The sequence below is a fragment of the Capra hircus genome, chromosome 18 (assembly GCF_001704415.2).
Source record: "Capra hircus breed San Clemente chromosome 18, ASM170441v1, whole genome shotgun sequence".
Taxonomy (NCBI): Eukaryota; Metazoa; Chordata; class Mammalia; order Artiodactyla; family Bovidae; genus Capra; species Capra hircus.
Genome location: NC_030825.1, coordinates 27,624,314 through 27,648,351, shown reverse-complemented (window position 1 = coordinate 27,648,351; position 24,038 = coordinate 27,624,314). Strand labels below are relative to the sequence as shown.

At 56.8% G+C, this 24,038-nt stretch overlaps 2 protein-coding genes across 6 annotated transcripts in view; both read right to left on the bottom strand.

Moving 5' to 3' along the window:
• SETD6 (SET domain containing 6) lies at positions 760-4,794 on the bottom strand. Its single transcript, XM_018062068.1, has 9 exons — positions 4,531-4,794; positions 4,219-4,311; positions 3,994-4,138; positions 3,779-3,920; positions 3,448-3,642; positions 3,207-3,327; positions 2,018-2,198; positions 1,761-1,903; positions 760-1,602 (listed from the first exon to the last, which is right to left on the bottom strand). The coding sequence occupies exons 1-9, from the start codon at positions 4,555-4,557 to the stop codon at positions 1,300-1,302; spliced, it is 1,350 nt and encodes a 449-aa protein (XP_017917557.1). The 5' UTR covers positions 4,558-4,794; the 3' UTR covers positions 760-1,299.
• NDRG4 (NDRG family member 4) overlaps positions 5,855-24,038 on the bottom strand; it is a 42,531-nt gene continuing 24,347 nt past the window's right edge. For 2 of the 5 annotated variants that reach the window (XM_018062073.1, XM_018062069.1), the window contains exons 3-17: positions 23,373-23,417; positions 15,641-15,746; positions 15,248-15,368; positions 15,097-15,159; positions 14,882-14,942; positions 13,491-13,577; positions 13,262-13,318; positions 12,788-12,891; positions 11,884-11,940; positions 11,730-11,781; positions 10,721-10,768; positions 10,540-10,575; positions 10,374-10,425; positions 8,734-8,772; positions 5,855-7,969 (exon numbers count right to left, since the gene is read on the bottom strand). In XM_018062073.1, the coding sequence (XP_017917562.1) occupies positions 7,815-7,969; positions 8,734-8,772; positions 10,374-10,425; positions 10,540-10,575; positions 10,721-10,768; positions 11,730-11,781; positions 11,884-11,940; positions 12,788-12,891; positions 13,262-13,318; positions 13,491-13,577; positions 14,882-14,942; positions 15,097-15,159; positions 15,248-15,368; positions 15,641-15,746; positions 23,373-23,417 (1,083 nt within the window). In that variant the 3' untranslated portion in view covers positions 5,855-7,814. Of the gene's footprint in view, positions 7,970-8,733; positions 8,773-10,373; positions 10,426-10,539; positions 10,576-10,720; positions 10,769-11,729; positions 11,782-11,883; positions 11,941-12,787; positions 12,892-13,261; positions 13,319-13,490; positions 13,578-14,881; positions 14,943-15,096; positions 15,160-15,247; positions 15,369-15,640; positions 15,747-19,230; positions 19,383-23,372; positions 23,418-24,038 lie in introns of those variants that run through there. The other 3 variants (XM_018062071.1, XM_018062070.1, XM_018062072.1) reach the window with 3 other exon arrangements.

Here is a 24,038-nt window from a genome sequence, read left to right as displayed (position 1 = left end):
AAAAATGTGGATGTGTAGAATCTGGTATGCTAGGAACATGTGCAGAGTTCACATTTGAGATCCCATGGGTTTTTTATTTTACCTCTTCCCCACATCTACAGCTTGCTGCTGGGAAAGCATCATTTTCTCTTTCCTGCTGGAGAACACACCCTCTTGGGCCCTGTGAGACACTTTTTATAAAGGGAAGCCAAACCAGGCCTAAAGCTCCCCCATCTCTCATTACAGAAATCGTGCAGAAAGGAGCCAAATAGTATGAATTGCCCTTCCCCATTATCCCAATGAATGGCCATATAGGCTGAGTTCAACAACCAAGTCAAAAGGACCAATACAGCCCCTTTTGTAAGGATTTTGAATGTTTTGTAAGTGTATTGGTCCATGTGTTGTATTTTGTAGCCTTTCTAGTTCCTGGACTTTAGCCTCCCTACTTCTTGTATGTGTATGCATACTGTAGTCAAACATTAAAGTTATGACACACACGAGTCCACTGTGCCTTTCTCAGTAGCAGCCAGTGCTGGTGGTGAGGAGGAAAGTGGACCACCCAGCCTTCCCATTGGGGAACACCAACTTTTGCTGAATGCCAAGTTTTTCCACTCCCAATGTAGCATCTTTAAATAAGGAAGTGATTTCTGTGTAGTGTTTTCCTTTTCCTTTCTAAAAGTTAATTGCACCAGGTTTCTGTGGTTAAATTCAAAATGCCAGTTTTAAAAAATAGACCTTCATAGCATTTTGATATAATTTTTAAAAGAAAAGGAATAGGAGTAGGTACATATTTTATATTTATCCCACTTGAAATATATACAAGATAAATAGAAATCTTACATGGGGGCTTGTATGTCACTGGTATCTTAGGCTGCTAAGGAATTAAAATAACTGCTCAGAGTTCCAGTAACATAGCTCACTCAATCCTCCAACAGGAAGTTTTGTAAAAAGGAAAGTGGCTGCTCAAGATGGACCTACCAGGTCTACTTTCAAGCTCCGTGTCATTAAATGCTAGACGGCAACAAAATGTGTCACTGTCACATTTCTGCTTTGGTTCAAACTTCATAACAAAACAGTTACAAAGTTTATCAGTGTTAGCAACAGCAGCAATTCACAAGTCTACTGCTCCTGATCCTTCAGCCTGTCACTCTTACCTTGGAGTTCATCCTATTTTGTTAACAATTTTGCTACTTTTCCTTTTGGTATTAGTACAAAACACAAAGCAAAAGATCCAAATTTTACTTCTTTCCAAGCATCAGTGCATACTAGCTTAGCACGAAGTTCCTCTTCGGGATACTCCTTCAGGCAGAAGGGAGCCTGCTAACGTGTCAGCTCCAACAGCCGGTGTAGAATCATCTTCTGACCGTAACGCACCTGTAAGGCTTGCTGTTCCCTCCAGCTAAGTGCCGCATAGACCTCCTTGTTGCTGAGTAAATCTTGCTCAGTTTTCAAGTCTGTGGCATAGGTTTGCAGGGTCAACAAAACACTGTCCCGAAGAAGCTGTCTCCATGATGCTTTGAGTTTGGGGATGTCTGTGATTGTCAGGCTGTCTTCGCTTTTATCATCTTCCCATCCATTCCGGTCTTTAAACTCTCTGAACTCCTCAGCAGACATGCACAGTACCTACAAGCAACCATGGGGCCCTTTGAAGTAGGATATAATACTTGCATGTTTCTGAAACTGATTCAGAGAAGCTAGCCTATCCTGGCAGCATTTGCGTGTACTCTGTCCAGGCCACCTTTCCTCTCATCTAGCTCTAAATACTCATTTTGAGCATTTACCTTGAGTGTAGCGGCCAGTTCCTCTTCAGTCAGTACCTCTTCACGCCCAATCACGAAGGCTCCCTCTTCCCCTACCATCTCCAATTTGCATAAGAAATCCCAGCGTTCATACAGTAGGAGCCTTTCAGCTTCAACTTTTGTTCCTATAGATAGAAAAGTACCGGTGTGAAAGTCTTGGTAAACCCAAAACCTCATTTCTCCTTAGTCCACAAAAAGGGGGCAAGGATAGACACACCAGCGTGAGCTAAACCACTCACCCTGTAACGCGGCTTCACGAACAGTCACCATCTGAATGTCAGCTGTGTCATTGGTGTTGTCAGGATATGGTTCAGCAAAACCATACATGTGAATCAGTTGCCAGTTAGCCATTTGCCCGTAAGTGTTGAAGATTTCATGGCCTTTAGGAATGGGCTGAATGGCCACCATCCGAAGACAAGTCTGGGGTGGAAGGGTTCAGAAGCTGGGGTCAAGCCCTTTCCGGGCCACCCCTAAGAATATGACTTCACTCCTAGGAAAGTATAGTTCCTCCAACGGGTATAGTTCAGCGATGAGACTGATGCTGTACCTACCAACATTCTACTATTAGTTACGATCCTGTGCTGTAGAATAAAACAAATGAGGCTTGTAAAAGTCTAAACAGCCCAATGCTTTAGTAGGTGAAACCTCTGCTCAGTCATCTCAAGCACTTCAAAAAGTTGCTAGCTTTAAAAAATAAATTAAGGATTTCCTGGTGGTCTTAGTGGTTAAGACTCCAAGCTTCCACTGCAGCAAGGTGTGGGTTCCATCCCTGCTTGGGGAACTAAGATACCATGTGCCGCACAGTGCAGCCAAAAAAAAAAACCCCAGATCAAAGGAAATTCACTGGTGGTTCAGAGGTTAGGACTCAATCCCTGGTTGGGTAACTAAGATATGCGCGGCTCTGTTAAAAAAAAAAGCCAACAAAACCCAACCCAGATCAAAGTAGGAACAGCAAATGGAGACAAGGTTTTAAAAATAACAGCCATTTCCTAACTTTTAACTCCGTAAACTTAGACATCTTTTCTTGCAACTTTCCACTTAGCAAATAGATATAAACACAGTCCTGGTATCATCTTGAACCCTTTCTTAGGAACATCCCCTCTTCTGAAAAGTACTGACGCTATGGCTGTTCCAGATCCCTGACACAATCTCAGCTCATTGGCACTGCACAGAACAGACCTAAAGCACCAAAACAACGATGGCACAGGTTTAGCAGAGGATTAACCCCAACTTTCTTTGAGGGCTTTAGTGTTCAGAGAACTTCACTGAATACATAGCGGAGGAACTAATTTCACCTACTCATTTCTAGTATGAGGAGAACTGAGCCCATTTGGCTCAACTGCCAGGCCAGCATGAAGAAGACATTGGTTTGACTCAAATGCCCAAGCATCAAGGCACAGAAACAAGAACTGGGAGGGATCCACTCACTGGAGAGTATTCTAGATTGGCATTGTGATTGGCTAAATGGTTTAGTATGTCTGCAGCAGGCACCATCAAAGGGGAGTTTGGCTCCTTTTCATCCTCCTCTTCCTCCAGTGGTTCCTGAAAGCTGCCACAGAAAGAACTTGGCTAAAGCCCAGTGTTGGGGTGGGGCTCACTGTCCTTTCCCTTCTGGTCACTCAACAGAGTTCTAAAGAAGAGAGTCCTTTGCAAGGCTCTACTCACTGACCTGTAGGCCATCACAAGAGCCACGAGCTGGCGGTAGAGTTCCAGAGATCGGACCCTGGGGCTGAAAAGATCAGCGTGGGCGTCCATGAAGGGCAGCACAATGGAATAATACTCGCTGCGGATGTTGGCCAAATCCTTCTCCACGGCCTCAGGTACGCCTGTGCCCTGCAGCAATCGCCGGCGCTCCTCCTCTGGCCTGCAGTGACACCCCCACCCAGGTTCTTCACCCAATCTACCGAGACTAGCGCTTAGCACCCGTGTCCCAAGGGCAAGCGGTTCGAGCCAGGCAACGTACGGTGTTGGCGCTCCCCAGCCCCTCCTACGGCTCTCACCAGAACATGGGGTGCTCCAAGCGGCCCAGCTCGGGCCAGAGCGCAAAGTAGGGGCGCCAGAGCGAGGCCGGGGCCTGCATCTCGTGGAGTAGCGCCAGCAGCAGCGGCACCCAGCCCGACTGGCTCTGCAGCGCGCCTCGCTCTGGGGGAGACACGGAGATTAGGGACCCCGCGGGCCCAACTCAGCATCTCTCCACCCCTGTCGGCGTGCCCACCTCGTTCCAGCACGCCGCTGATGGAGCAGGTGTGCTGCGACAGGAGCGCGGCCCGCGGCACCGCGAACAGCAGTTCACCGGGCTGCACGCTCTCCCGGGCCACCATGCCGTAGCCTGCCACCGTGCCCTGCCGGCTCACCGCCACCTGAGCAGAGAGAATGGCCGCTCAGAGCTGGCCCGCGCCCGCTTCCCCGCTGCACCCACCTCCCCCAGGCCCCCTCTCACCTTGGGACTCAGCTCCAGTCCCACCCGCTGGCACCAGCTCAGGAAGCTGGCCACCGGGGCCGGGTCTTCGTCGCTGCCCGCAGGCCCGGCCACCTAAGACAGGCAAGCGCAGTGGCGCGGCCCCGCCCGGGAGAGCTCGATGGGGGCGGAGAAGACGGGGGCGCGCGCGCGGAGGAAGGCCCGGGGTTGGGGAGGGGACGCGAAGAGCGGCGAGTGACTCGCGGCACGGCGCAGAGCGCGCGCGCCAGGAGGGCGGGAGAGTGGCGTGGCGCGGTGGAAAGGGGTGCACCGCCGCCGCCCGCCGTGACTTACCCGCCGGCGCTTCGCCTGGGTCGCCATGGTCCGAGGGCACGGAGCCTCCCGCGTCTGTAGAGCCGCACCAGCGCTTCCGGCGTCCGGGGGCTGGACTTTCGAGGGCGGGCCCTATGTCCCCGCCCCGGACCACGTGACGTTCATTTCGCCTTCGCGCGGAAGACAAGCAAGGATTTGCACTCAGCACAGGGTCGGACACGACTGAAACGACTTAGCAGCAGCAGCTTTTGAAATGTGCTGGAGAAGACTCTTGAGAGTCCCTTGGACTGCAAGGAGATCCAACCAGTCCATCCTAAGGAAATCATTCCTGAATATTCATTGGAAGGACTGATGCTGAAGCTGAAACTCCAGTACTTTGGCCACCTGATGGGAAGAACTGACTCATTGGAAAAGACCCTGATGCTGGGAAAGATTGAAGGCGGGAGGAGAAGGGGACGACAGAGGAGGAGATGGTTGGATAGCATCACCGACTCAATGGACATGGGTTTGACTAGGCTCCGGGAGTTGGCGATGGACAGGGAGGCCTGGCGTGCTGCAGTCCATGGGATCGCAAAGAGACGGACACGACTGGGCGACTGAACTGAACTGAACTGATATCATCCCCGCTGAAAACATCTTTGAGGCCAAGTGTCCGCAGCTGGGTTTAGAAAACGTGCGGTTGGGTGCATGAAGGCGTGTCCTTTTGCCGCCTTGAGCGTGGTCTGAGCCAGGCACAACGTTTTCCCGCTTAGGTCTCTGACAGCAGAGGTAAAAGCCCAGTTGAAGTGCAAAATCTGGTTTCTGGATGCGAAGGGAAGGCCTCGCGAGAGATCGGCTGGGAGCGCGAATGGAGCGGTTTGCGCAGTTTCGTGGGGAGTGGGCGGGGCTCTCCAAACTAGAACAGACCTTGTCTTGCTTCTGCAGAGCAGAAGGAGGGGTTTGCTTTTATTTACTTGGTTCTTTCGTAACTGACAAACGGCAGGATAGTGAATGAATCAGAAATGGTGGTTAAACACGGGGAAATAGCATGTCGTTAAATTTAAGAAATTAAAGGCAGCAAATACAGAGATTACAGATCTGGGTTTTGAAGTCAATTACTGCCAAGGTTCAGCTCCCACTTTGGTCTCTTGTTAGGGCAAATTCAGTTTTCTCAGCTGTGAAACTAGGATAATTAATATCTACCTTGTGGAATGTGACAAGATCTGGAAATACAGAGACGGATGGAAATGCCTGTCTTCGCTCTAAACGTTCAACCCTACCTAAAACCCAGGAAGCACCAGCCTCACCAGCTTATACTTCCTCTTTCAAAGCTTCCCACGATGGGCACAGCATCACCATACTCAAATTCTTATTACTTTATTAGTTTTTCAGCACACTTAACTCTTTCTATGTTGACAAGGGGTTTTGTTTTACATTTTGTCATCTCAAAGTCTCACGACATCAGCCACCAAAATACACAAGAGTAGGCTCTTCACTTTGTACAGAGAGGAAAATAATAAATTCCATTAAAAGTTCACTTTGACCAAAGAAGACACAACCTCCAATGGAAAGCCACACGCGGGGGTACCCAATATACATATATATATATAATGTATAGGTATTTATAGATATCTCATCTGAAAGAACACAGAAAAGAAATCCAAGTTTCACAGCGCTATCTACAGTAAGGGATTAATTCTACCAGCTTTTCAAACAGTCACATTTGATATTCAGAGGAAGCACGCGAGTGAACAGAACTGGGGGCAGACTAACACTCCAGTGGGCTCTAGAGCAGTGTTGAGTGATGGCTTAAGAGCATAGAAGGGGGTGACGTGTGCAGAGGAAATGTGGATGCAGGCGTCCCCTCAGCCCCACACGCACCCACCCCCCTCCACAGTCCTGCATTTTTCATTGCCCTCTCCTCTTCTCTTTGCTCATTTGGGGGCTTATGGCAATTGATTTAGGCTCAGAGACAAATGGCTTCTGGTTTCCGGGCCAGGAGATTCTACCTGGTAAGGTGGTGGATAGGAAGTATATGGCACAGTGCTGGGCTTCAGGTGACAGGAAGGGGCTGGGTTGTGTGGGGAGCCTTGCCCTTCTGCCTGGCCCTTGTTCACTTCCAGAAACATTACCTCCCACCCCTGGACCCAGCAAGCCCCAGCCTAGGCCTCCTCCACCTGGCTAGGATGGTGATGTGGGGCTACCTTGGACAGTTTTCTCCACATAAGCGTGCTCAGTGATGCCCGCGTGAAACGCTGGCAGAGCTTGATGAGAACTCTCTCTAGAAACGTTTCTAGTGACCTTGGCCACGCTGCTGCTGACTGAGCTGTCTTCCATGGAACCTGGAGGCACAAAGGGGGGTCTCTGAGGGAACTCTATGGGAACTCTGAGCCGCCACTGTCTGCAGGCTTCCAAAAGCAGTCACCATGAAGTTCTCAGAAGTGCACCCAACACTCAAAGGCTATCCCAGCCTTTAACCTCAGCCCCAGTCAGCTCCCTATGGAGGCAGAGGACCAGGTGACGTTCTGCCTCGGGGCCTTGGCTCAGCAATAGGCCAGGGCCAGGAGGTGGCCGAGTGTAGGGCTGGAAGGGACAGTCTGTGGGGTTCCTCCAGGTCCTCCGTGTTCTGTCTTCCTCAGGCGAAGCAGCCCTCTTCAGTCCCTGCCTGCGTGGCCCTACAGCACCAGGCCTGCCAGGAGAGCCCCCGCTAAACTGCTGCCTGGGAGTGGCGCCCCCTTGTGGCTTCTGTTCAGACGATTGTCATAGGTGCTAAGACCAGAAACAGACTTGGTGTTGGGGCTGCAGGGGAAAGGGACTGGCTCCTGGTTTTCACGCCAGCTCACGAGCTGGACTCCATGTTCCTGCTGGCCCAGCACCCACCACCTCAAAACCTCCTCCCCATCTTCAAACCTGCCTGGCCCAGGGGGTCAACCCATGCTTTCTTTGACCCAGGATGTTACCCTGGATCACGGTCAGAGGAGGACTCTGAGTCTTTCCTGAGCTAATCCCCTTCCCTCCCTGGAATGGTACCCTTACTATGCCTGGGCCTTGGGGAGTCGGAAGAGAGGGACTGAGTCAGCCAAGTTAACGAGGTGCGTGAGGGGAATGAGGTGGGGAGGAGTGAGCCCCTCAAACCATCTGGAGACTGTTCCGCAGCAGCTTCTAGACGGATCCCCTCTTCTTTTTAAACAAAAGAGAAGTAACCCCATTTCCTCCCCTTTGCCCTCACAAAAATAAACTAAAGGGGAAATGAGCCGCGAAAGGGTGGCCATGGGACGTCGATGTGGGTGGGGGGGCGAGTGGGCGTCTTCTCGAGATCTGGGGCTTCAACAGGACACCTCCATGGTGTGGTTGACCTGGCCCAGCCCCTCGCTGCTCTCCGAGTGGGTGCAGGCCTGCGGGCGGCCACCGTCCACCGAGCTGGCGCTGGTGAGGGACGCGGTGCGAGAGCGGGCAAGACGAGTCATGCTGGCCGAGGGCACTGCGGACAGAAAGGGCACCGGGGGTGAGGACGGGCCAGCGGGGCAGGCACGGGCACGTGGGAGAAGGGAGAAGGATTTACGCAAGCAAAGCGGCCAGCGAGACCCGTTCTTCCGACGAAGGCACGGAGGCCCATCCGCAGCCAGGGCTCTACAGTCATGCAACGCCAGAGACAGGGAGTGCGCCCAAGGGGCGGGGGCCACAGGGGCTGGCAGGACCCTCCTCACAAGAGCGGGCCAGAGCTGTGGCACGACAGGGCAGCAGCTGATGACCGACCAGGTGTCCTTGAGCCCGGGGAAGGATGGGACGTTCTTTCTAATTCTGCTTCCCTCAAGAGGACAATGGGGCCAGGCGGGGGGAGATCAGTTCTGTAAAGGGCAAGGTGTGGTAGCCTCAGACGGCCCTCAGTCCATTATTCAGAGAGTCACACAAGTGAGATAAACTCATAGGGAGCAAATGCTTCCGTCCTGACCTCCGCCAGCCACCTGTCCAGCTCAGGTGTGGCGTGCCCCTAACCCCAGGCCTGACACCTCTGGGAGGTTCTGGCTCCAACTGCCAGGGCTCTGGAAGCCATGGGGCCCCGGGGAACCTAGAAGCACGGCTGGTCTAAAGCCTGGCCACTCCGGAGCCCTAAACGGGATAGAGCCCACAGAAAAGCGGTGAGATGCGGCTTGGCTGCAGCACTGCATAGAGGGAGGAGCAGAGGGGCCCGGGCGATGGCGGCGGGCGGGGGATCCATGCATCAGGGGAGGGGATGCGGGCTACCTGCTCCTCCACTCAGCCTTCGGTCCTTCAAGTATGCAACTAAGAGAGAAGACAGAGCCAGGGGGCGGGGTGGGGAGACACAGAACACGGGTGAAGAGGAGGTCGGGCGTGGCCCGGGCGTTGAGATGGGTCGGAGAGGAGAGGAGGGTACAGAGAGGCTGGGGGCAGGGCCAGAGCCTCAGGGGCCCCCCTCCTGCCCCCCCATTACTGCAGCAGCCCCAGAAGGAGCCACTGATGTCAGTCTGCCCCGAGGAGCCCAGAGAGCAGGGTGGGGTACTCAGCCACCTCCGCTTCTCCAGCCCGGGCTGCAGTCCTGGGGGCTCTGCCAATAAGGCCTTTGAGGACACCTAACCTGTTCCCGCACCCTCACCACTCCGCTGGGCTCAGTATCCCCGCAGATAGAGGCCCATGGGTGCGTGCTCAGTCGTGTCCGACTCTTTGTGACCCTGTGGACCGTAGCCCGCCAGGCTCCCCTGACCATGGGATTCTCCAGGCAAGAATAGTGGAGCGAGTTGCCATATCGTCCTCCAGGGGATCTTCCCGACCCAGGGATCGGACCCAGGTCTCCTGCAATGGTAGGTGGATTTTTTTCCCACTGAGCTGCCTGGGAAGCCCTGGATAGAAGCCTGTATAATCTCTCAAATCTTCCCAGGTCTTGAGCTGCACGATGGTATTCCTCCCAGGGCCCAGGGAACAGGTCCCGGGCCCGACAAGTACCGCTTACCCACCCATCCCAGCCGTGTTCTCCAGGCACCTCCACAGCTCTGTGTCCCTGCCGGGTCTCACTGTGGGGCTTGGCCTCTTGTTGCCCCACTTGTCCCCAGACAGGCTGGCAAGGGGCCCAGTCCCCTGGAGGCCGGGAGGAGTTCAGTTCCTGGCTGGACCCCCCCGGTCTTTCCCTATAGGCCTGTCCTACCAAGGAGACACAAGATCCAGAGACTGAAGTGGAAGGGGAAGAAAACAAATTCAGGGAGAGGAAGTCTGCTTCTAGGAGGAGAGCCAGGCATAAGGGGGAGACGGGAGGAACTCAGGGGATACGCCTGTGTCACTGGAGGGCCGTGTGTGCATGTGGGAGAGGCTCATGAGCAGGGTCTCACCCCTGCACGAGGGGAAGCTGGAGGCGGCAGGGAGCCGGTTCCACCCACCCACAGCCCCTATGACCTCAGGGTCTTCAGGTCTGCTGCCTCCAGGCGTGGCTGCTTTCAGCTCTCCTCACACCCAGATGGCCTCCCGTGCTTTCCCCAGTTCCCAGACTCCAGGCCCGCTTCTCTGCTGCCCCTCGCACCATCCAGCACCTTCCCAGCCCTTCTCGGGTGCTGGAGGTCCAGCTGGGGGCATGGTGTGGATGACTCACCCCCAGGCAGGCTTCCCTGGCAGGATTCAGCCTCAGGCCTGGGTCCCCTAGGGCTGGGAGAACCCCCCCACCTAACAGGCCCAGCCCTGCCATGAAAACAGTGCCCCAAAGCCTCCCTCTCCAAGGGCACAGGAGGGCAGGGATCGGCCTGGCATCACCAACTTAACAGTCTAGGCGAAGATGCCCTAGAAGTCCCCAGGGCTTCCCTGGAAAAGGACTTATGCTCACAGGCCCACCTGCTGCCTGCTCCCTAGTCACTGGGGTGTGGTGGGAGGAGTACACTTACTGTAGCCCATGCCTTGCAGGAAGTATTTGAAGGCTTCAGTCAGCTTCCCAGGCTGCAGGACAAGGGACAGGCACAGGGTCTGATTGGTGGCCTGGGATTCGGGGAGGGGAGAGGTCCCACCCACCCTGGGCCAGGTAAGGGATGGGAGGAGGGCCAAGAGTCTCACCTGTGTGACCTGGGGGAGACCCCCGGAATCTGCCATCTGCAGGGAAAAGACAGGGTGAACTGAACAGGGGCCACCTCCCACCACACCTTGCCTGTCCCCTGATCAGACACATCATCCTGCTCCGCCTTGGCTGGGACCCCTCCCTGCGGGGGGGCCCATGGTGGGGAGGGGGAGGCCTCACCTTCAGGAAGGTCGTGGTGGTTGGATCCAGTTTGGAGTTGCACTCGACCTGGGGACAAGGAGCAGCTTCAGCATGGTGAGGCACCTGAGGGTGTCAGGGGCGCCCCCTGCCCCAGGTGCTAAGGTAGGTTCTCTCCCAGGGCTGGGAGACAGGGAGGGAGTGCAGGGGGCAGACACAGGCCAGCCAGCACCTCCCTGGGCACCTTCAGAAAGGTCAACGCCCTGGGGATCTGGAAGCAGCTTCCTGAGGGCCTGAGACCCTCTGTTCCACTCACCACTGCTGGTGGGGTGGGGGCTGGGCCCAGTCCTCACAGGGAGCCAGGGCCACCTCCACAGGAGAGGCTGGGAAAGCACCAGGGACCCCAGGAGTCAGAGGTCAAGGTGAGGGAGGGCCGAAGGTCAGCAGGAGACCTGAAGCCTCTGAAGCTCTGGCCCTGCCTGTGTTAAGACAGCAGGCACAGCCCTACCCCATTCCCCCAGCCCTCGGGCACAGTCTGGGTGCACACTGGGCAGGGGGGCTTCCCTGGGCATTCCTGAACCCCGGCTTTCTGTGCTAAGGGGGGCATGAAACCCCCAGGCTGTCTGCTGTCAGAGTTCCAACAGGAGAGGTGACACATGGTCCCAGATGTAATGGGGTATGTGCTCCTGTGCTCACAAATTATTTCATAACCAATGAATCAGATTTTAGAGAAAAAGGAGATCTTAGTCTCTGGGCTTAAAATGGTTCGAGACTGCAGAGGGGCTACACTGCTGTGGGGTGGGCAGAGGGAATAAGCAGCCTGATCCCGGCCCCAGGGCCCTCCTGTCTCCAGGCTTCCCTCACCTGAAGGATGGGGTGGCTCCAGGCGGAAGTGCATGGCAAGATGGGGGGAAGTGGGATGAGGAGCCCGGCAACCAGGGCCCACCCCGAGGCTTCCAGGGGCTGGGTCAAGGATTGGCCTTGTGGGCCAGGAGCCAGTGACCCCTTTACCCTTGCCTCCCACCCGCACCTGGGCACGATCCTCACTCACCACGCCATCCTCGGCAGGTGCGTTATCCCCGACCACCAGCATCACGGGGCAGCTGCAGGCACAGAGGAAGAGGGCCGTCTGGCCTGGGCACCGGAGCAAGGTGGGGGGCAGTGTGTGCAAGGGCCAGGTAGGCTGGAGGGGGAGGGCCACTCACCGGAGAGTCTTGGCATTGGGCACTGTCCCAGGCCGGTTAATATCTAGGTCTCTGCGGCTGCAGGGGGAGGCAGAGGTGGGCATCCCAGGATGGGATCCCGGGGCGGTGTGTTGGAGCATGTCCAACCTGACCTGCTATATTTCAGCCATACCCAATCCCTCCACATGGCAATTACGGCCCAACATCCCTCCAGGTGCCAGGCTGGTCCCAGACTTGGGGCTCACGCTCTGGAGTCTCGACTGTGAGACAGATCCTCACGGATGCCATTGGTGAAATGGGGAGACAGGGACCTAAGGGCCTTAGGGCCCCCGCATGTGACTTCTTCCCAGACTCTCCAGCTCATGCCAGGTGGGCCCTCCCATTTGGCTGTCATCACGGGCTGTGACCACCATTGTGCTGGGAGTCCTGGGCCTTAGAGGGAGGCCGGCTGGGGCTCCTCTCCCTCCCCAGTGTTTCTCTAGCACCATGCACATAGCAGGGGCTCGAGAAATATTTGTAGGAAAAAAGAGAAGGAAGGACATGCCAGTGGGAGCTGCAGGATACTCCCCTGCAGGACTAACCCAAGGGGCTCCGCCGAGCACTTCATCCCTCCTCCTCTCCACTTTGGGCTGGCTGTCAGCACTGAGGCTCAGGGTGGTGGGGGCAGGGGTGGTGCCCACATCCCCCACTGCTCCTGCCAGCGATGCCAGGGGTGGAGGAGGAGCGGACAAGCCCTGCTCGCCCTCTGCCCCTCCAGGGGTGTGACCCCGGGCAAGAGGTCACCCCTGTCGGAGGCTGGATAGTCTGCTCTTCTGCCAGCCGGCCAGCGACTGGCCTCCTCCCTCGGACGGCTGAATCAGGGATCCCCCAGCTATGTGAGCCCTCCCCTCTTGGTGCTGCCATCCGGCCCCCCGGCCGCCCATACCTGTTGTACATGTTCCAGAAGAGCTGCAGGTTGGCCTGGTTCACCACATTCGAGATCTGCTGCCGGTAGCTCTGCACCAACTCTGTGTTGCTCACCAGCTCCTCCTGGATTCCGGGAACGGCAGGAGGGGAAGGGGGCGGTGAGCGGCATCCACAGAGGGGAGCCACAGACAGGGACGTCAGAGTGGGCATCGCAGAGCAGCCCTTGCCCCACCCCCAGTGATGGTGGGGAGAGGGAGGCAGCAAGACTGTCGTGGGGAGCCCATGACCTTCAGAGGCGGGGGAACCCCTCCCAGTCCTCGGTGCCGCAGTCTCCTGGCTCACCACAGGGCAGGGGTGCGGCAGCTCAGCTCAGATGCTACATCCACTGCCGATCCCCGCCCCACCCCACCCCACCCCACCCCAACCGGGCTCTTCGGGAGGTTCCTAGCCCGCCCACCCCACTCCTGCATGAGGTCTTCCCGCACACCCTTACCTGGCTGAAGAGGTGGGATAGCACCGTGTCGGGTAAAGTGCTGGTCAGGCCGGAGAGCTGCAGGCCGAGCGGAGGCCAGTGTAAGTGACACCTCGCACGACCCCCGGCTCCGGCTCCGCCCCCGCCCCGGCTCCGGCCCGCCCCCGGCTCCGCTCCTGGCTCCACCCCGCCCCACCTCCGGCTCCGGCCTGCCCCCTGCTCCGCCCCGCTCCAGGTGGATCGCGCTCACCTTGGTGGCCGCCCAGTCGATCCAGCCTTTGCCGTTGGGGTCGATGTTCATCAGCACCAGCCCCTCCACCAGGTCGGGGAAGATGAGCTGCCGTGACAGGGAGACAGGACTTGAGGGGCGCGACGGGGTGCAGGGAGCCCCTATCTTTCCACTAGAAAACGGACTGTAAAGTTCCAACCCTGCCTGTCTCGTGGGCCGTGGTGGGTGGTAAGGGTCTGAAGAGGAGGACGCGTTCTGTAAGGGCTTCCAAGGTGCAATCGATGACCAAGTGCCTTCAGCTGAGAACTTGCGCCCCTTCCAGCCCTGCTCATCCTCCTCTCCACCTGGAACTTTTCACAATCCTTTTATTTGGAATCTATGCCTATATCACAGTTTTTCAGCTTTTAAATATATCTTTGAAGAGGTTCCCTTATAGCGCAGTTGGTAAAGAATCAGTCCGCAATGCAGGAGACCCCAATTCGATTCCTGGGTTGAGGAGATCCCCTGGAGAAGGGAAAGGTTACCCACTCCAGTATTCTGGCCTGGAGAATTCCATGGACTGTAAAGCCCATGGGGTCACAGAGTCGGACAGGACTGAGTGACTTTCACTTGAAGAGGTTACTATTGCAACACTGAGAACTAAACATCTTCAATAAAATACTGTTTCTTTGCTTTCATAGAAAAAGCCCTAGCGATGTGAAGAAACTGAGCCTTCCAAAGCCTGTTCTGTGTTAGACATTGTAAAAGAGACTGGAGTTTTCCGTTCGACTGTCTGCCTGTGTTTAGGAGAAAATGGTAATATATCCATACTGCGGTCATGTCAAGGCTATCTGGGGTGGCAGGGAATGACTGACAGTCAACAAGGTGGTTAAGTACTGCAGTCAAAACTGGAGCTGAAAATTCTTGGTCAGATTTTTTGTTTTGTTCTTTGTTTTGAAGAAAGAAATACTTTGAGTCCTAAAAATTAAGGTTTTCTTTTTAGAGATGGAAAGCTTGTGGGCTCCTCCTGCCCGACATGATGTTTCTGAAATCTGACTTTTTTAAACCTCAAAACTTAACGTAAGTGTAATTTTTGGTTAAAAAATGATTCATGTTTAAGTATTACTCTAATTAGTGAATGAGGAATTAAGATAATCCTTACTTAGTGGCTCATTAGTTGTATAGCTTGTTGGTTTTGGATAATGGTTTGAGCAACTTACGGAGTATAGTGTTTTAAGGAAATGTATGAAAAAATTAACTTTTTTTTAAAGTTAATTTCCTTGGAGGAAAGAAAGGAAAAAGGACTTTTCTAAGTGAAGAGGAAGTAGAGGGAGGAGGAGAGGAAGAAAGAACTCAGAAAGTTCCTGCAGGTTGCCCCTGGGGGAACCAGTCCTGGGATTAGCTGGGCCTGGGGTGGTGGTGGGTAGACTTACTGCAAACTTGGCCAGCACATATGCTCCGGCTCCCACTCCGATGCCAATCACGTACTTGAACCTGAGAGAGAGCATGCTGGTCACTCCAGGGGTTTCTTTCCCCTTGATGGCCATCCAGTGCAGACCTAGCCATAGCCCTGAGCCCTCAGCTCGAAGCTGCTGGCTCTGTGGCGGTGGTGGGCACCTCCGGGGTGGGGGACTGGGCAGGGACTCACCCAAAGTGCTGTACCACACTGGGGAGCATGGCGGCCAGCTGCTCCATGGAGGGGAACTGGTACCTGCAGGTGGAGCAGGAAGTCAGGTCCGGGGCAGCTGGAGGTAGGGGGGCCTAGAGAAAGCTGGGGGCGGGGCATTCCTGGTACCTACCCCTGAGGAAACTGTGACGCCCCCACCTGCTGACCGGGGGCATCCACGTGGCACACCACGAAGTGCTTGGTGATCTCCTGCATGTCCTCAAAATTGAAGAAGGTATTGAAGCACAGCTTGTCTGCAAAGACACAGCTCTCAGCTCTGGCTGAGCCAAGGAACCGTGGAAGTGGGAGGAAGGGATGGGGGGGATGGGGAGGCCCATGAGGCCCGTGGATGCTGGGAGGGAGGTCAAGGCAGAGGTGATGATCAGCCTCATGGTTCAGCGGGGAAACCAAGACCCACATGGCTGGAGGCATAGAGCTAAGCGTGAGTGGGGATCTATACAGCCCTGTGGGGAGGGAGGGGGCCTCACTATTCCAGCAGACCCTAGGCAGAGGAGGGCACACTTACGGTTGAGCCCCACGTCATGGTAGGTAAGGATAGCTGGGCGGTTCCCCTTGGGGGAGCCCCGGATCACCACGTGCAGAAGGCCATAAGGCGTCTCGATGTCATGTTCCTGGAGGGGAGAGACTGTGCTGGACCCTCTGGGCAGCCCCTCACTCCTGGCTCTTCTGGGAAACGAGGCTGGGGAGCAGCCTGGGGGCTGCTGGGCCTATGGTGGGACCTTCACCCCTCTCCCCATAGGGTAGGCATCCCCTTTTCATCACCCCCAGCAGCCCCCGGAGGGGACAGACCAGAGAGTACATCTCTCCCCATGGGTGTTCAGCACAGGGGCAACATAAACTGGGCTGCACATGAACATTCCAGTCTTCTCCACAAACCAGCCAGTGGGGCAGCCCAGCCCAGCAGCACTCAGCCCTCCAGGGTCCAGTGAGGCCCATTTTTTCCCATCTCACTGCAGCCCCTCTGGGTCAGCTCTGCCTTCCCCACCAAGTCCCACCCTCATCATGCTCCCCCTGGACTCAGAACCCTGCAAAAGGGCCGCAGCCCACCTAGAATCCATGGTGAAGACCCCATGCCAGCCAGTCCAGCCGCCCACCCCCACAGCTGTTCCTGTTTCCACCCCCAGGCTCTTGCTCCTGCCTCTCTGAGATCCCCAAGGCCTCCCTTGGGCAGGGCCAGGCTAGACACCATCCCCTCCCCCAAAGGCCTTCTGCAGTGGCGGCTCTGGGCTCCTCCTGGGTCAGCCCCCTTGGGTTTGCTGCTCGAGGTCATCAGTCCTTCAGGAAGCAGGAGCTGAGTGCTGCAGGTTCAGGACCCGCTCTGCCCCTTACTGTGTGATTCTGAGTGGGACACGCACCTCTCTGTGCTTCAACCACCTCTTTCTGAGCCATCTCATGGGGGTTCAGGGAGAACTAGATGAGCTGATACCTGGCCCCAGAAAGGGGGCTGCCATTGGTGGGCGCATCCCCGAGCCCTGCTGGCTGGTCTTTCTGGGAATTGGTCCCTCTTGGCCACTCACAGGCAGACTCCCAGCGGGTCTGTCAATGCTGAATAAACAGCCCTGCCCTCTCAGGGAGAGTCTTGGGGACTGCAGGAGGTGGGTGGTCCCTACCAGGGAGTTGGAGGTCAGGCTGAGGTCAAGGAGAATCACCATGTGACTGAGCACCTACTGTGTGCCAGGTGTTATGAGAGACAGAAGCAGCGCTTTTCCCCACCTTTTAGTGGAGTACACTCATATTCAGAGAGAAACAAAGTTTCTGCCTCCGACAAGAAAGGGGAGCCTTAGGTGACCGGCCTTCTTGGGTCAGGGCTCAGAGGACCACTGCCTGGCCCCATCTCCAAAAGGGAAGGACTGGTGGTGCCAACCCTGGGGCCCAAGGCCACACGCCGGGAGCCACACTTCTGGGTCCACCACAGCCTCTGCATGGCCCAGGCCTGTCCTTCTTCAGTAGCACTTCCTGCTCACTGACCACTGACCAGACACTTTTCATGTACTTTCTGTTCACTCACAGAGGAGGAAACTGAAGCTGGCCAAGGAGCACTGACTTGCCCAAGGTCAAGCTCAGAGACGGCAGGCAGGGTGGACCTTGGGGGTGCCTCTCTCAGGCTGCTGTTTCTGAGGAAGCGATCCAGCTCCACGCAAGAGACTTCTGAGCAGACCCCTCCCCATAGCTGCCTGTCCCTGCTAGGGGGCCCTGCCTCATCCCCTCCAACCCCGGCCATGCTCTCTTGGCTCTGGAGGGCGGGGTAGGAGGCAGGAAGGGTGCACGGTGCTATGGAGGGGGCTGGGAGAAGGAGCTCAGTTCTATGAAGGGCAGGGAGCAGGGCAGGAAGGATGCCCGGTGCAATGAAGGATAGAGGCTGGGGCAGGAAAGACCCAGGCTGCTACGGAGGGCGTGATGCGGGCAGGAGAGCTGCACAGTGCTATGAATGCTACGGGGTAGGGTGGGTGAGCAGAAGGAGCTCAGTTCTGTGAAGGGCAAGGAATGGGGGCAGGTAGGACGCTCGGTGCTATGGAGGGTGGGGGCTGGGGCAGGAGAGGGCCCCCATGGCACTAGAGCTGCAGTGCTCTGCCTGCGGCAGTGGGGTCAGCTCTAGCCCTGCAGAGCACAAGTCAGGGCCAAGAAGGGGTCTTCGCAGCTCTCCACCGCCCCTAAGTGTGTGTGTGTGTGTGAGGGGGTGCCTGCCCCAGTCTCGGTGTGATTGCCTGGGTCCCCATCCCCGCCCTGACCCACCCCCATCACCCCAGGACGGTGAGACTCAGCGTGGCGCTTGCCCCACTAAGGCTCAGCTCCCAGGGGAGGGGACGGGCTGGGGCTGGGCGCGCCGACGTGGGCCCCGGCCCGGTTGCCCAGTGACCTTGGCTGAACCCTCCGCCGACCTCCCTGCACCCGCTCTGAACCAGAACTTCAGATCCAATTCATCCTGATAGAGGCCAGACGTTCCCAAGAGGGGCGTCCCGAGGGCCGCAGGCGGGCGCGCTCTGAGCCCCCAACCCTCAGGGCCGAGGGCTCTCATTGGCTCCCGGTGACGTCAGAGCCCGTCCCCGCCTCCAGGTGGGCGCCAGCGCCAGGCACTGCGGCAGTCCGGGAGGGGGCTCTGATGTCCTCTCTCTGCCTGTCCCGCTCCCCTCATCCATGACCTTGAGGACTGGGGCGGGGAGTGGCGGGGGGAGCCCTCCGTCTTGGGCTTCAGGACGCGCACGTGTGGGGCTTGCTGGATTCTTCCCGTCAACCGCATCAATAATTCAGAGGACCGAGTCTGCAGCGGCGCGGAGGCGCTGACGTCGCTGCTTGGGTGCGGGTGTCAGGGGTGGCCCCATGGCTATTGGACCCCGCAGGGTAGGCCCGGGAGTAGAGGGATGGGTCTGCCCCTGCCTCTCCTGAGTTAGAACTGCACGGATTCAGGGCGCCTACTGCCCCAGGGAGGAGGTGTCCTGTTTCCCCACCCTCCCCGCATCCCCCGTCTCCGCCCCCGCCCCGCCCCGCCCCCCCAGGTCCTTACCCTGCTGGCTCATCGCCCCAGCATTGCCCTCCTATGCGCAGAAAATAAAGCACAGAGACCCCCTTCTCAGCTCCTCACCTCCAGGGACCCCAGCCTGACGGCCCAGTTAAAGCCACACACAACCCAGACTTCTTTGCTTCTGCATGCTGTCCCCCCAAACAACCATGACAACCCTCGCAGGGTCAGGAGGTCAGACACCTGCAGGTACGGACCCCCCAGACGCCGCAGGGAACAGCTTCTGCAGCGTTGAAGGGGTCACAGGCTCCAGGCAGAGCTGGGCACGTGCCAGGCAGAGGGCACACTGTCAGTGGGATAAACACACGCCCGCACACCCATCCACACGGGCTGACAGACAAGTCACAGCCCTTCTCGATTTCCGCAGAGATTTCAGTCTTCCCCGTCCTCCCCCGCGGACCCACCAACATTTCCTCCCAAGCACGCAGCGGACCAGGGTCACCAGGAAGCCTGGGACCCGCTGATCTTGCCTTGTGACCCCCAGGGTGCGCCAACTGAAGGCAGAAGCACCGCGGGACAGAGGCAGAGCATGCCCCCGCCTCCCCGCTGACCTCGCGGTCCCCAGAGTCCTCACTCACCCCATCCCAGCACTCCGGCATCTTGCCGAGGGAGGCCACCCGCCTCGACCAGGAAGGGCAAACAAAGGCCTGAGTCACCCGAGTCCAGAGGGAGGGGGCTGCGCAGGTGGGAGACCAGCGGCTCTATGGTGGGGCCCCAGCTCGCCGGCCATTTATATGGGGAGCTGCCTGGCCTGGCCTGGCCCCTCCTCCCTGCGGGGTTTGTGAGCAGCCACTCGCTCACCCGGAGCCCCTGCTCCTGGATTGGCTTTCAGGAGACAAAACTTGGTTCCGATTGGCTTCCAAGGTCCTCGCTCACCGGCTTCTGCTCCTCCCACCCTCAGCAACACATCAGTCAGGATGGTCCCCAGCTCCGGCAACCCACTCACCCCCCCACCCACCCCCGCCCCGCACAGAGGCTGGGAACCGCAGCTGCACACCGGGTCCCGAAAGACGAAAGATGAGAGGCCACATGTATAGGTGCGCCCGGTGGCAGGTACAGATTAGCCTCTCGCAGCAGAGCAGGCCAGGGTGCCCTAGACAGCACAGCCCTTGACTCATACCCTGGGAGCAGGGAGAGCCTGAGCGGCTCCCAAGCCCAGCCTCCACATCAGGAAGGCCTGGATCCTGTCACCTGGAGAGGTGTGGGGAGTCACTGCTGCCTGCGGCAACTTGGGCTGTGACTCTACTCCAGGAGGCTGCTCCTCCTCCACCCCCAGGGTCTCCCCTTGGGCATTCCCCAATCTGCCCACATGTCTGCCCAGTGCCTGCCCACTGGAGAAGGGAAATGAGGGTTCTGGGGTCAGGGGGCCTGGAGAGATTTCGGGACCAGGGATGTGGTGGGCATACACCAGCTCTGTCCTCCCGCACCCTCATCCTGCACCCAGGCCAGAGTCCCCCTGGAGAGAGAGGAGGTGGAACGGGGGCGGGGCAGCTTGTCCACATGGACACGCCGGTCTCCCCATAGCCACAGCCAGCCTTCTTTTCTGGGGTCACCCAGCCTGGGGCTTGGCTCTCGAGTCTCTGGGGAGCAGGACAGGTGCTGGGGGTTACGTGGCTCAGGATGTGGGTGAAGAGCTGGCTGGAGACAGGCAGGCAGGGCACTCAGATGAGATGCAGGAGGCAAAGAACAGAGGAGGAGAGGATATAGGCCAGGGAGGGGCACAGAGGAGGGAGCCCAAGGACTGAGGGAAGCAGGAGCAACAAAGAGGGGGCGGGCACCTGTGCCCCCATTCTGTCGCTTTGGTGAAGGAACCTGCCACTCGCCCCAGCTTGTATGGACAGCCGTGCATGCTGGCCAGCTGCCCTGGGGAAAGGCAGTTACCTCCCCGTCTCTGGGTGCCTGGTGACCTGGTCAGCACCCATCCTCTATGCTATTCCAGGCCACGTCCTCTGCCTGCAGGGAGCGAGCATCAATAACTTCCCTGCCCCTTTCTGACCTCTTGCCATGTGGGCCTGGTGCAGAATGCGGGGGCCTGTGCACTCCAAGGGCAGCCAGGGCCTGGAACGGGAGTCCCCCAGCACCGCATGTCCTGCCCATGTTCCCTGTTCCACGGTCCCCATCCAATCTTATGCCCACCTGAACCTCTGAGTGGCCTTCTTCACCCTTGGGCCTAGGTGACCTTAAATACTAGCCACTGCAAGCCATGACCCCCCAATTCTGCTCAGCTCAATGGCTTCAAATCCCCAGACTTGAGTCAAAGTCTCAACTTTCTCATCCACTAGCTGCGTGACCTCGGACAAGATTTTTTTCACTCCTCTGTGCCTTAGTCTCTTCAACTATCAAACAAGAATTGTGCCTTCCTCACAGCTCCTAGGAGGATGATAAGAAGCTACATACATCACTACAGACCCAACCCCAGGCCTGCCCAGGGGAGAAATGCGGTAATTTGTGTGCCTTTCCGAACTGTGGGTCTCTTCCCTGGAGGTTATACAGTTGTTGGGGCTGAACAAGGCAGGCTCAGGTCCTGGGAGCCAAACCTTGCTAGTCTCTGCTGTGTGACCTCTGGCAAGTAAGTCAACTACTCTGAGCCATCATATCTTAAATGGGAGAACAGCAGAGTAGCTGCTTACATAAGTAGCTGCCAAGGATAATACATAATCTTCACAAGACCATATATGAGAAAGGATGAAGAATCTGAAGCACAGCGAAGTAAATTCTCCCACTCAGCGAGGAAGCAGTGGAGCTTACCAGTACCTCACATTATTATTATCTTTTATTATTTTTAAAAATTTTGGCCACACCCTGAGGCACATGGGACCTTATTTCCCTGACCAGGGATTGAACCCCAGCCCCCTGCACTGGAAGGCGGAATCTTAACCAATGGACCACCAGCGAAGTCCCGTGGGGTCACATTATTAAGAGTTGTAAATGCTTAGTGCCTTAGTTCTCTAGCGTGCCAGACTCCTATCTAAATGCTTTGCTATGTTACCTTATTTTGTCCTCTGAACATCCACTTTAGGAACAAGGAAAATGAAGCACAGAGAGGTCCTGCCCAACATCACACAGCCAGAGGGCTCAGAGCCAGGGGCTGCACGGAGGCCGCTAGTCACAGTCAGCCCAGGGACGAGGGCACCATCATCAAGCCTACAAACACCCGGGGTCTGAGCTGCCTCAAACTTGACCTCCAGGTTTGATCTACGAATGAGGTAGTAAGCTGTGCTGGTGGTCACATGGCAGGGTCACAACTTGGACCAGGTCCTTCTGCCTCCCCCACTAGCTGGGCCCCCTGAGGCCAGGGACTGAACAGGATAAAATCCTTGGCCCAGATAAGGACCATCCTGGCAGCTGCTTTACTTAACAAAAAGCAACCTGTGTGGAGTAACCAGAGCAGAGAGTAAGGTGCTTTTTAATACATGCTGCCCTCTACCAAGCAAAGATCTTGAGAACCAGGGTCTCACACACATGGGGTGACCCACCCTAGCCTGGGCCCGGTATATGGGTGCAGAGGACTCCAGGATTCTGTCACCTTTCACCCGCCAATCCACCTCCCAGGGTGTGTGTGTTTTGGGGGCTGGCAGCACCATTGGCATCTGAGGAGTCCCACTCAGGGTCAGGCAGCGGCTCATTGCCCTGGATTTTATTTCAGTAGTCCCTCACACAGGAAAGGGGCTGTGTGTTCACACTCCTCAGCCCTCACTTGGAGCAAGGAGGACAAAGGGCACTCTGGCTGGCCTAGGCTACCTTGTGGACACATCCCTCCCCTGCCACTGGCTCCTGGATCCCCACTCCCCCAGGTCCCATCCTGTCCTCCCTAGTAGCAGAGGCCTTTGTGATCGGAGTTGGAGCTCCCAGCAGACGGGAGCATGTGCCCAGGTGCTGCTCTGACGCCTCCGTTGTGTCCTTGAAGGGGCACGTGACCCAGGGTCCAAAGCCTGGCTCAGACCCACATTCTCAGAGCCTCGCTGCAGAGCCGTGCTCCTGGGGGAGGAGTCTGCAGGCCGCTCCACCTCCCACGTCACCCCTGCGTCCAGACCACGAGGCCGAGGCTGTCATGGGGCTGGGAGACTGACCTAAATTGGATGGTGGCCTGAGGGCTAGCTCCCGCCAGGCAGGAGGAAGGTCCCAGAAAGGTCTGACTTTGGTCAATAGGTTTTAATGGCCAATGGGGACCCTGTAACCCCGTGAGGCTCCCATTCTGTCTGCTATCGCGTGTTCTCCGAGACCCAGAAATAAATGGCCATCTTGGGACTCACAGGGGGGAAATGGCGGGCCAAGTGAGCGAAATCAGAAATCATCATGTGGAGGAATAAACACAAAGACTGATTTCAGTTTTCCCAGGGAAGCTGGCATCAAACTGAAGAGGACATGGTTGTCCCGAGCAACTGCTGCCATGGAAACAAGAGCTATTAGGAGCATCAACCTGGCTTTCACAGGAGGAAAGTGCTGATTCAGATGACAGCATCCTCACTCCCCCAGACCTCCCCGCCTTCTCCTGTCCTGTTCAGGGAGGGAGGGGGCATTTCTCCATGGGGTAGGGGGCCAGGCAAAGCCGCTGTGAGCAGCAGGGATGGTTCTGAAGGCTGCCAGGTGCCCAGTCCCTGTGGCTTCAGGCTGAGGGCACTCAAAAGGGCTGTGACCGTCGTCTGAAACAGGCTGGGTCGGGGAGGGGGTTGCGGCCAGCAGTCGGTCCCCTATCTGGGGAAGCTGAGTGGGGACCTACCTTCCAGTCTGTGTCCACAGCCAAGAGGAAGGAGTCAGAGTTCTCCTACAGGAGGGCAAACAGAGAAGGGTGGTTCGTTAGGCCCCAGGCTGGCCGGGCAGGGAAGGGTGACCCGAAGGGGCTCTGCCTTGAGCAGTATCACTTGCTGTTCCCATCTTTTTTTTTTTTTTTTTTTTGCTGAGCCTTGCAGCATGCAGGATCTTAGTTCCTAGGCCAGGGATTGAACCCACATCCCTTGCAGTGGAAGTGTAGAGTCTTAACCATTAAACCGCCAGGGAAGTCCCTCCCTAGTCTATCTTAATGTGAACAAAAGTGACCCAGGGCTTTCCATGCACCAGGTTTCAAGCCATTAAGTATGTGACAGATGAAGCTACGAGCAGCTACACACATGGATTTTTACCTCCTAGTGTTTTTTTTACCTATTAGTTTAAAATGTGAAGATTTTCACTTTGCAGGTGAGAAGGCTGAGGCTCAGAGAGGCTGAATCACACGGCGAGAAAGTGACGGAACAATCTCTGACCCCAAATTCTTGCTGTTCATCACTCTGCCCATTGGCCCCTCAGATGGTTTTCAAGGGCGACCATCGGGGCACAAGCTCAGAGGCTGGGGGATGAGGGCCTGACTGTCACAGCCACTGTGAGGATGGGGAAGCCGAGCCCCACACCC